At 42.6% G+C, this 11,747-nt stretch overlaps 1 protein-coding gene across 1 annotated transcript in view; it reads right to left on the reverse strand.

The window, feature by feature from the left end:
• rem2 (RAS (RAD and GEM)-like GTP binding 2) overlaps positions 1-9,960 on the reverse strand; it is a 31,503-nt gene extending 21,543 nt beyond the window's left edge. The window contains exons 1-3 of the mRNA XM_023294319.3: positions 9,310-9,960; positions 6,156-6,492; positions 2,607-2,680 (exon numbers count right to left, since the gene is read on the reverse strand). Coding sequence (XP_023150087.1) covers positions 2,607-2,680; positions 6,156-6,492; positions 9,310-9,321 — 423 coding nt within the window. The 5' untranslated portion in view covers positions 9,322-9,960. The remainder of the gene's footprint in view (positions 1-2,606; positions 2,681-6,155; positions 6,493-9,309) is intronic.
• Between the last annotated feature and the right edge of the window lie 1,787 nt (positions 9,961-11,747).

Genomic DNA, 11,747 nt, shown 5'->3' on the forward strand with positions numbered 1-11,747 from the left:
ACTGCTAGAGTATAATAGCTTCTGTGGATTAGGGCAAGAAACAAGGAACTGCAAATAGTGCAGAAAGACTCTCACAAGACTGCCGAACAGCAAAAACAGGAAAGAGTAAAATGTCCAGGGAGTTCCTTCCCTGATGATTCAATGCCAAAATCTGTCTCTGTTCCAAGAACTGGCAAGTTAAATGATGTTTCTCTGCCTTCCTAATCGAGCAAAGAAATGTGGTCAAGCAGCAATTATCTTGCTCCAAATTACATCCTGGACTTTTTCTCTGACTTGCTTAAACATAATAAACGATCTGTTCCTTAAGGGGAGGCAGTGAATTCTCCTCACTGCATCCTCAAAAACACATGCAGGCATATCACTGGCCTACATTTTCCCAGGCCTGAGGCTGCACCTTTCAGTTGTGTATAATAAATATTTTAATTTCAAACTATCAAATAATAATGGAAACTTCAAGAGTGATTTCCGCTTGAAATAAATTCAGACACTGAGACAAAAACGTTATAAAGTGAGGAGGTGCACTTGGTCTCCTACATACAGAACTCAGCTGGAGCTGTTTTAAGACGCACTGCAACAAAAACCAATGTCAGTGTAAAGACACAGGACGCCATGGGACGTCTAGGTCAAGGCCAAGTGTGCCAGTGTTTCTATTTTGGGCCCATGAATGACTTATTTAAACCATCCTACCCCCATCCTACGTCAACAACACTCACAACATCGCACAGCGTCTGGCTGAGCAGACTCTCAGCCTTCTGTGCATGTGTGTGCTGGTGTGTTTTACACGTTGGACCATGCCGATGCAGGCCTTCTCAGCGCAGCCTGTATATATTTACAAGTTTCTACACTCACAGTAAGCCCCTCCTTGTGGTTTGTTGTGCACCGCTCCCTGCTCGCTCTGCAGTTGGGAACACTACAGCTCCATCTAGGCCTTCGTGTGTCAGTCAGCCGAGCCAAACCAAGAAGCACTCGAAGGAACAATCGTCGAGTGTGAATGTGGCAGTTTTTCATCTTTGTTGGCAGTTTGCACTGCAAAGGAATGTTGCGGCGCTGATCGGGTGGGCCAGAGAAGGAACGGAGCCCAACAGCCAACAGTGCTGGATGCTGACAGTTCTAGCATGATCTTATGCACGAGTGACTGATTAATTCAGCCTTGTATGTGTGAGTGTGTGTGTGCATGTTGCTATGGTAACTTGGGTGTAGGTTGCGTTGCCCCATGGAGAATGTGCTCGCTACAAGGCCAGAAGCCCGGCCTCCTGGGACGGCGAGTGCTGGCGGTTAATACTGTGTCAGTTCAAGGCCAGGGCACGTGTTAGGCAGCTGGATGACATCCGTCTCCACACCTGACTGCGTGTCACACTGTGTGAGGTAACAGCTTGTAAGTATATGTCTTTTATCTACAGGCACTGCCATGAAAATAACACATGAAACTGAGCATGAATTGCCGATTGGGATGCTGTCCAGTCCCCTCCGCCCCTCCCTCCACACACATGGAGTCACTCCAAGCTTCCCGCTGGCCTGCGTCTGCTGCTTCAGCCTTAATGCCCTGCCTTGTATTAACACGCGCAGAATAACAAATGTAATTAACTCTCAGCGAGATTTAACCAGTGGAATGAGGCGAGCGAGCACAAAAAAAAAAGAGAAAAAGCCAGAGAGTGAAGGGACGGGGGGGAGATTTGAAGATGATGACAGCTGCAGGAAGGAAGGGCAAGAAAATTGGGGGTGAGAAAGGGAGAAGGCTTTCCTCAGAGTCAAATGTAGCTGCATGTGAATAATTTAACCTTAAGGGGAGAGCCTCAGAAAGCCCAGTGGACGTCTAGAATAGGATGATCCACCCTCCACACTAATTAGAGTCTCGGCTGTTCCATCATATTAGTAATATGCGTTAATTAAGGCATTAATAACGGCATGCTTTTTTGATTTTGCATAATGTCCTCGGTGTCACAAGAAGCTTTCTGACAGGCTGTTATTGTTTGCCGCTGCTGCCTGCTGTAACCCAACTTCCTTCTGCTACAAAAATCATGGCCACGGGGGTCGCATTAACTTCCTCCCACTGCTCAGAACAAACGACTGATGATGCTCAGCGGCAGCAATTTGAGCCCTCGCCAAAAATTCCTTGTTCGCTGTAGATTTGAACTGAATCAAACAGAGTTAACAAGAGGGCGATTTCTACTTTTCCAGATGAGAGAACTTCAAAAAGCTCAAGTAGAGAGAGCACAGCTGCTCCCGCAGGATTCCCCTCACAGTGTAGGACGCGCACACACACACACACGCACACACGCACACACGCACACACACACACACACACACACACACACACACACACACACACACACACACACACACACACACAAGAACTCAAATGTGCACAAACAAAGGCAAAAGAACGAGCAAACTCTCTTTACGCTCGAATACACACAAATAATTTGCCCATCACAGAAATTGAACAAATGGCCTTTTCCATTTCCTAAGTACAGGCAGACAATTTTAAAACTACAGGATATGAAAGAGGCCATGGAGAGAAGGATGTCACCAGAGCGAGAACGGACAAGGATTGGGTTGAAACTGTATGAGACAAACGAGTGTGAAGCTGTCAGCCACGAACTCACCTGTTTCCAGTTGTCGAAAATGATGACTTTGCTGTCCTCGTCATCCACCGTCACCGTGCACTCGTAGCCCTCACCTGCAAATAAACACCCAGCATCAAAACACCGTACACACTGTGGTGCTCACAGTAAATACAGCCGACGTAATGTGTGAAATCACAAAATTTGCTTAAGGGAATTCTTAAGTCTTAAAAATGTCCTTGACCTGCTCCAGAAACCTCAAATCAATTTCTGTGAAGATTACTATGAAGAATTTAAATAAACTGAGGTTATATAGGGCCAGCTGATGTGTTTGTGAGGACGTTCTTGCTACGACATTTTCATATTTGAAGGCTGGCGGTATTCTATATTTTTGTTATTGTCAAAATGAAAAGAAAACCAAATGTTTTAGCCCATCTGTCAGTCCTACCTGATACGTGGCTCTCAGCTTCAAGCCCATTTATTCTTATTGAAGAGGCAAATCTTTAAAAATGGGTCACCAATATATAATTTCATTTTCAAAAAGCTAAAACTAATTTCTTAAATCTCCTGGGCAATACGTGAAATGGGACTAAGTAGTAGCTTTGTTGGGGACTATTTTCAGCAGCAGATTAACTGACATCGAGTGCACCGGCGAGAATACATGTATATGAGCTACAGTTCATCAAAATAAATGTGTGTCATCCTGTGCAAATCTGATGCATCTTTATGGGTTTTTGGACAACACAGACTGACTTCTTGTTGGGATCAATTAATTGCGGGATGGGATTTGTTAGCAGAAAGAACGATCTTCTTTTTGAGAAAATGCTTCGTTAAGGAATTTCTCTTTGATCTATTCTTATTTGAAAAAGAAAAACTGCATTCAAGAAGCTAGAAAAGTGAAACTAACTAATGCAATCCCTGCATATTTCCATTCTGAATATGTTAAAAAAAAAAAAACATCAAGAAATGAACCATGTACTGAAAAGTGAGTCACACCCTTGCAAACTATACCACCTGTCATTCTAGTCTTAGATGTGATTGGAAAAGTCACAATGATGGACATGTTATCTATTTTAAGCTCACCAACTCCCCCGGTGTTAACTAGTAACTGGTGTTTACTAGTAATTACTTGGCGAAGGCGTGTATCGTTGGGTGAGGTGTTACTTCACTCACAGCTGATACAATGAAGGAGCATCTGTTCAAAACTATCAAAAAATGTTAGTTAAACAGGTGTTGAGTAGTTTTTTTCACACTTTGTGATTTTCACTGGAATATTTTAGCACCCTGCATGATAGAAGCATTGTGAGAGAAGCCTCTCGGTTGAAAGTGCTTTTTTCTGTCCATTTATGATGCATGAATCCGAGTGTACAACATGCGCAGTAATGAATACTGTATGGCCTGAGTCAGGGGCAAGTCGACTTTATGCATGAGGGAGACCAGTCGCCTCTTAGTGACACTGACTTATCGATCGGCTGCTTGAAGGCTTGAGGAGCAGAGCTGATTATCAACGGTGTTACTCTGAGCTGTGTGACAGATTGAGCTTCTGACTGACAGATTCCAGGGGAGAGGGAAAAGGAAATCAAGAACATCTTTAGCAAATATAATGCAAGATGTATCCAGAGTAGAAATATACCCTAAGGGAACACAGTCAATAGCCATATGTACCCTTTGGGTAGCCGAGGAGATCCAGGCTGCTCACAGGGCTTTCTATTAAATATTAATCTACAGCTAGCAGCTGGTTGTCTTAGCTTAGCATTAACGCTAAAAACAGGGAGAAAGCACTAATGTTGATTGGTCCCCAGCAGTCTGACTAATTTCTGTATGCTTAATACATAACTAATGCGCAAAAAAAAAATGGAAACCTTTAGGCTTCTCTCTAAGGGACCAGTTGCCAAGAAATCCGAGAAGATCACAGGAAAACATCATTGGTTGAAACTTTGGTTTTGGTACCTATGAAACTAAAATGACATAGTGTGATAATTTTTGAATCAAGCTAGCTATTTTTTTGGGTCTTTTTCTTACACCTTCATGCACAAGCAAAGTAACATAGTATTTGGTGCAAATCATCAAAACATGCTACATGTTTGTCAATCTTTCATTCCACTGTCGCCAATACAGCAAATTAGCAATTACCAAAATGTTTCCATAAAAATGCATTAAAGGTCCCATGTGGTGAAAAATCTATTTTTATTGTGTTCCGTGGTTGCTATAAAATTGGAGGTGCAAAATAAAAGCTGTTAAGATATGAAGACATCTACAGTAAAGCCTCCTAGCTTTACAAGCCAGTAGGAATTCAACCCAGGGGCTATATAACACCTGACTAACTCATAGTTTGACAGTTTTCTTCCTGAAGGGGGCGGGAACAGCAGCAGCTCATTGGTTTTCAGAGGAAAAACAGCCCATTTAGAAGAAAACTTGGTTTATACAGCTGAATAACTGAAAGATAAACTGTGAGAACAAGTGAGACTTTGATCGAATTGCTGAAAGGGGACACAATATGGGACCTTTAATGTCTAAATCTGTGTTTGGGTGAACTGATTTTCAGGCTGGATGAGGAAAGGATACAATGGTCTTTCACGAATTTATCTCCAGAGTAAGTGTCTGAAATAAGCTTTTCTAAAGGTCAAGTCAAGTCAGGTTACTGTTATTTATACAGCACATTTAAAACAACAGCCGTTGAGCCAGAGTTCTCTCTAGTAGAGAAATAAGATTGCTGTTGCAAATTTACCTAGAAAGATTAAATACTGAGGTTAAGACCCCATGGTATTATTTATTTATTATGTAAGTTCATCTGAGTAGTTAAGTATTGTAGCTAAGACCCTACAGTATTGTACTGAATACAAATTCACCTGACTAATTTTAATATTAAGGTCAAGATTTATGCAACATGTCCACTAGATGCGTTTTTCCTGTGTGTAAACGCACCGCATCTGAAAATCGCCCACTTGGTGGGCGTGTACTTGAGGCTAGTAGCCGGTGTTCAACTACTGCCAACCTTCTTCTCGAATTATCCTCCCTGTCCCTGATTGGACAAACGCATTGACTCATGAGCTGTCTGCTCCTGGATGTAAAGCTGGACCAACATGGCAACTCAGTTGCAAATTTTCTCTTTATTACGAAAAAAGTTCAGCGAAAAGTATTTCTGAAAGCATTTGAGGCAAGAAATAACCTGTGCAGTAGCTGAATCTGTCCTCGTTGTAGTTCAGCAACGACTAGTTTAGACGATTGATGAAAGTTTTGTGATGCGTCGGACCTCTGCACGGCGTATCAAATGTGCATAAAGTAGAAGTTGAGTCTACTTTATGCAAATGAGAGTGGCCCGCTCCAGGGAGACGCACCGGATTGCAGCTCGAAACGCACCAGAACTGGACCAGCATGCAATGCGGTGCGTTTCACATTGACAATGAATGGGATGTGGGAACTTGCTGGATCTAGTGAACATGTACCTTCATACAATATTGTTAATTATGCCAAGTTACCTCACCCAGTAAAGGTAAACCTTGAAGCAACACTGACAAAAAGTTTACATTCCTAACACAGACGCACATACACACAAAAACACACTCCATCAATCCCTGTCCAGGCCTTTACCACATGCTTGCGTCTCCGAGTCTATAGAGAGGGATCTGTCCGACTGCCCGGCCAGAGATAAGGCCAATGACGATTTGCCCACGCCATTCTGTCCCAGCAGCACTATCCTCAGCGCCCCACCGTGGCTTTGGTAAGCCGGCTGGGCAGCCGCCGACTGGCTGAAGGACTCATCTCCAGGCACCGCTGTGTCACTGATAGGCAACGTGGTAGGCTCCTCCAGGCCCGGGATCCAATCACAGTCCTCGGATACGGCTTCTTCCCGTCGCAGCTGGTGCTTGACAGGCAGGGGCGTGCTCCCTCGCCGGAGGGGGGGCGCCGTGGTGAGAAACATACTGTACTGGAATGAAATTGAGACAGATAAAAAGAGAGACTTATGTGTAAGTCTAGAAAAGGGCCACACGGCGTGACGACACATGGTGCTGCTGGCAGCGGTTTTATTCCTGGCTTTAAAACCGTTTTAAAGTTCCACACAGGCTGCAGATCTACCTGCAACGCTGCCTTTTCTAGCCAGCGTTATCGCTGGAGAGTGAGGGGAAGGGTGTTTCCACTGTGTGTAAAGAAGTGGGAGGTGTTAACAATGAAGGTGAGACAAATGAATGGCAGTGAGAAATATGCTGATGAGGATTCAGACTGGAGGAAGGTGGTGATGTGAGGAAGATACAGGAAGTGACAGAATACAGTATAAAAAGATGCTGAACGACGTCTGGTTGAGGTGGAGACCAGAGAAAAAGAAGATGAGGTATTTATATAGAGAAGGAAACACAAGGGACAGAGGAAAAAGACTCCATCTGTGTGTAATAACTGTGTGTAATAAGTGTGGTCAGGTGGCTCCACTGTGTACGTTGTGTACATCAGGAGAGCAGCATGACTTCACATGAATATAGGTCAAAAACATAAAGTCTTAATCTAAATCCCGAGTTGTTTCAAAAGGCGAGTATCTGCTGAGGTTGTTTTTCCCCAGAACAATAGTTTAGCCGTAAAAACGGTGAGTGTGGGTAAGCCTGGTGTACAAGTGTGTGATAGTGTGTGTGTGTGTGTGTGTGTGTTCTGCAGCCTCAGCAGGTCAACCATGGACGACCCTCATCAATATTAATGCAGCAATTAATCTAGCTCCAGCAGCACCGCTGGGCATCTGTGGCTCAGTGTCTGCCTGTGGCACAGCTAAGTACACTATTGGCACTTAATTAAAGGGGATTGACACAATACCTGCAGCACACTAGAATATAATATAATCCAGTTCAGCACCACCATCGAGGAAAGTCTCACAAATTACACTGAGCTGAACACCTCTTATTCAGAGGCTGTCATCAAAAACTAGGTTAGTTTACCCCAGCGATGTCGTACTGGATTGGATTACATTGTTAGATTGCACCGGTGCACTTAATGAGCTGGGACCTTTGTCTCATGTAGAGTTGTAGGAGTTTGAGCTTTCATAGCTTCCTTTTAATACTGCATGCTTAACTTAGCATAGCATTAGTAGCATTACATACTGTAAATATGCAGAAGAATAATAGTAGAGAAATATATGTATTGCACAGCAAAGTATAGTATTGTGTTGTATAGTGTGCTGCATAGCAGTAAATATCAGCGTAGTGCAGTATAAGAAGCATAGTAAAGTTTAGTGAGGTATTTTGTTATGTAGTATAGTATTGTGTAAGATAATACTGCACAATGTATAGCAGAACACAGTGTTATGTATGTACAGTATAGGTTAGTAGAACATATTACAGTGTAGTGTTGCATAGTGTATTGCTGTATATGGCATATGACACAGGATATAAAACAGGTTATAGTATCATGTAGTATACTGCTGTATGGTATGGTATGGTATGGTATGGTATAGGTTAGGATAGTACTGGTTAGTAGAATGTATAATGGTGTTGTGTATACTACTGTATAATATAGTATATACCCGTGTAGTGTTGTGTAGTGTATTATTGTGTATGGTATAGTACAATATAGGTTAGTATTTAACAGTATAATTTGTATCATGTTGTTGTATAGCATAGCATAGTACAGCATAGTACAGCATAGCATAGTAGGCTATATAAAAGTGTGCTGTGTATACTACACAATATAATGCAGTATATTGTCATATAGTCTACGTATATATAGGAAGGTGTGATACAGGTAAGCAGGATATCTAGTATAGTATAGTATAGCATAGTATAGAACAGTGCAATATTAGAGTTTCCTGTTGTACAATATGCCACAATGTCATGTTGTGTAGTGTAAAGTTGCATCGTATACAATAGTATAGGTTAGGAGTATATAACCATGTTGTGTAGGTTGATGCATTTGTGTACAGCAGTACTGTTGTTGCTGCTAAAGGGGGATCAAGGTGTGGCTGCTGGTGACACTTCTGTAGCTGGTTACACACACTCTATCACACACACACACACACACAAACATCAGTCAGGTATTAGGTTAATTGAACGAACAAATCAATTAGGCTGCATTTATTGTGCGCTGCGCTCAGGGGAGCCGCACACGCAGAGACCGGAGACTGTGAGCGCAGGCTGAGCTGTGTGTCAGGGGTTAATCTGCTTCTCCCGCCAGGCTGTCGAGAAACTGGGCCAAACAACAGCGCACAATACAAAATTAATACTACAGGCAGTGTTTCCATTCTTACATCTTTACAACCCCATTACACACTGACACTGCTGCTGCTTCAGCCTCTGCAGCCTGCTTACTCTGAGCTCCGTCTGCTGTACTTCACTCCAAACCACTGTCAGTGTCTGTGGAATTACATGGAGATAAATGGGAGATCGAAGGATCGACCAGCAGGCTAATCATTTACAAGGATGCCCTGCAGCAAACCTTGAACCATGTCACACCTATTGGGGGTCAGAAATTATTACAGATAATCCAATATATAGGGAATAAAAATGTTACAAAGCACATAAAAAATGCGTAAAAGTAGCCGAGGCGCACTGGAAGTCTATGTGATAATGAGATTAACAACTAAAAAATCCTTAGGGAGCAACAAATGCTTCATATTCGACATTTGATTCCCACATGTAGACGGTGCAACTGGGAGAAACCAAAGTGTGCAGCAGAACAACAATGATCAGAGCCTACCAGGTGTGTTTGGTCAGTCTCGGCTATTGTGCAGAGCGCACAGACTGGAGGTGGAAAATATCGGTCGCCTTACCTGGTCAGCCATGGTTATCAATGAGTCTTCTCTTTGTGGAACAAGTGCTGTGTGCTTCAAGTCATCTGTGCAGGCTGCAGACCCGGCATCACTCTCACAAAGGCGGCAACGCACGGCGCACAAAAGAGACGCACCACGATCTATTTGACATGTTGTTGTTCTCCCCCACTCCGGCGCGTAAAATCCCCCTTTTTCTGCCCACTGGGAAGGAGAGGTGGAAAACTGGTGGTGGTGGTAGTAGTAGTAGTAGTAGGATGGAGGTGGATGGAGAGGCTACACCTCCGCTTGGAATAACAGGCGACTTCTCCTAGGAAGAGGGAAGCTATCGGCACCACCACACATCCCCTCCTGTCCTTTTGGAGTCCCAGCGGCCAGCAGTCACTGCGCCTCCCTCCCCACCTCCAGTTAATACCTGCATCCCCCTCCCTCTCTCTCTCTCTCTCTCTGCTAAGTGTGTGTTGCGGGGCGCGTCCTTGGCCGAGTAGGATGGAGTGATCATCCAGCGGGTTGGGTTGGAGGTGGAGGAAGAGAGGGAGGGATGAGGAGGAGGTGAAGCCCTGAACCTCCTTTCTCTCCAGTGTAAATATCAACCCAGACGCGCAGGTACCTCCAAACGCGCCTTTGGTCACACACCAGGTTTGGACTTTTCTCCAGTGCGTTTCATTCAGGATGGACGCTGGAGCAGCAGTCCTTGTGGCCGCCAGAGGGAGGCAGAGAGACGATGAATGTTTGCACAGAGGAAGGAGGTTTGACAGTGAGGACTCCACCTTAGACAAAAAATGTGAAGCAGTGTTCAAAATGATAGAAAAAAATCATCACCATATTTGCAGAGAACGTCAAGAGCTGATGAGTTTAATTAGGATATAAAGGTCATTGGTTCAATTTTACACATGAAGGGAAGTTTATTGTGTGGACCTAAAGGTGGTATTGATGGAATGGATAGGACTGTTTCCTCACAGATGAACCTACACTGTAAAAGAAGGGATGCCAGAAAACATAGGTGGAATAGCAAAACATTAAAAGCCTGTAAAAACTCTAAAATTATCTGAAAAAGACCTTTTGGCTGATTTAAATTTAGTAAAACTGTATAATTTTACCGACAAATGTGGTAAAACAACAAATTACTATTTATAAGAATACAGATTTTTGACATTATTTACAGTACTTTTTAGTTTACAGTTAACATGTGAATGAATATTTTTTTGCCATTTGATCAGCTATTATCTGTCATTTCACAAAACAGAAACATCGGTAAAATTACAGTTAAAAAATATTTAGAATTTTTCATTTCATATTACCTGTAATTTTTCTTTCAAATAATATATATATATTTTTTTTTTTTTAAATAAAACTGATGATGATATATTTTCTTCTTCAATAATTTTTACTAGTTATCTGTAATCTAACACAACTAGGAAACTCTTCAAAGAATTACTATGAAAAACAAACCTTTTCTACAGTGTAGGTTTAAACTTGCTGATTGACTGAGGTCTTTCTGTGTGGATTGTGTTTTTCCTTCTGTGCCTGCACGACTTCCTCCTACAGTCCAAGGCCTACAGCTTATCCCTGGTGACACTGGGTGAGAGGCGGTGAGCACCCTGGACAGGTCACCAGTCAATCACAGGACCACATGCTAAATCCCCCCAGCAAAAGCAATAGCCGCTAACCTTGAATTTAATAACAATAACCTCCCCCCATCCTTCCCCGCAGGCTCGTTTCCAGGGAAGGGTGTTCCAATGCCAACAGAACACACGGCGACTGCAAATTTACCTCGCTGGAAAATTCATTGCTTCGATTTATTTCCAAACCTCCTCTTGGACTGACAGCATCTCAGTCTCATGTCACATCTGTCAAACATGAGAAACACAATCAGCATTACATGTCATGTCTAACTGTCACATTCTGTCCCTGAGTTGAACCTTTTTTCGGTCACATGTCAATCCAAGTTTACCGCTCGCAGTGACTGGAATGAGCTGCAGAGAACAGAAAGATTCTTCTAAATATTATATATAGAATTGAGTAAAATTGAAATTGAAAGTTATTTATAAAGATACTGTAGTAAACCTGTTGACATGCCATAAATCCACACTTGACTCACACACTACTTTATATTAAATAACTCAGAAAGCCTTGGAGTCTTCAGGAGGAAATGACATCATATAAAGCAGGTCCTGTGATTTGGAATATTTATTTTTATTTTATTGTGAGTGTTAAGCAAGTTGCCTTAACATCAAATGGTAGATTGAAAAAGGTCAGCAGCCAGCTGGACATACAGAAGTGGACTATTAAGTAGCTAAAAAGCAAGTATTCCCCTGAGAGGAGACACAACACAACTTAAAAAGCCTAATATTATATTTTCAGACACAAAACGCTCTCGCTCAGCTAACACTCATGTATCAGCTTTAGGCAAATCCTCCTCTAGCTATTTCAAAAACCTA

Source organism: Amphiprion ocellaris, chromosome 10 (assembly GCF_022539595.1).
Source record: "Amphiprion ocellaris isolate individual 3 ecotype Okinawa chromosome 10, ASM2253959v1, whole genome shotgun sequence".
Classification (NCBI taxonomy): domain Eukaryota; kingdom Metazoa; phylum Chordata; class Actinopteri; family Pomacentridae; genus Amphiprion; species Amphiprion ocellaris.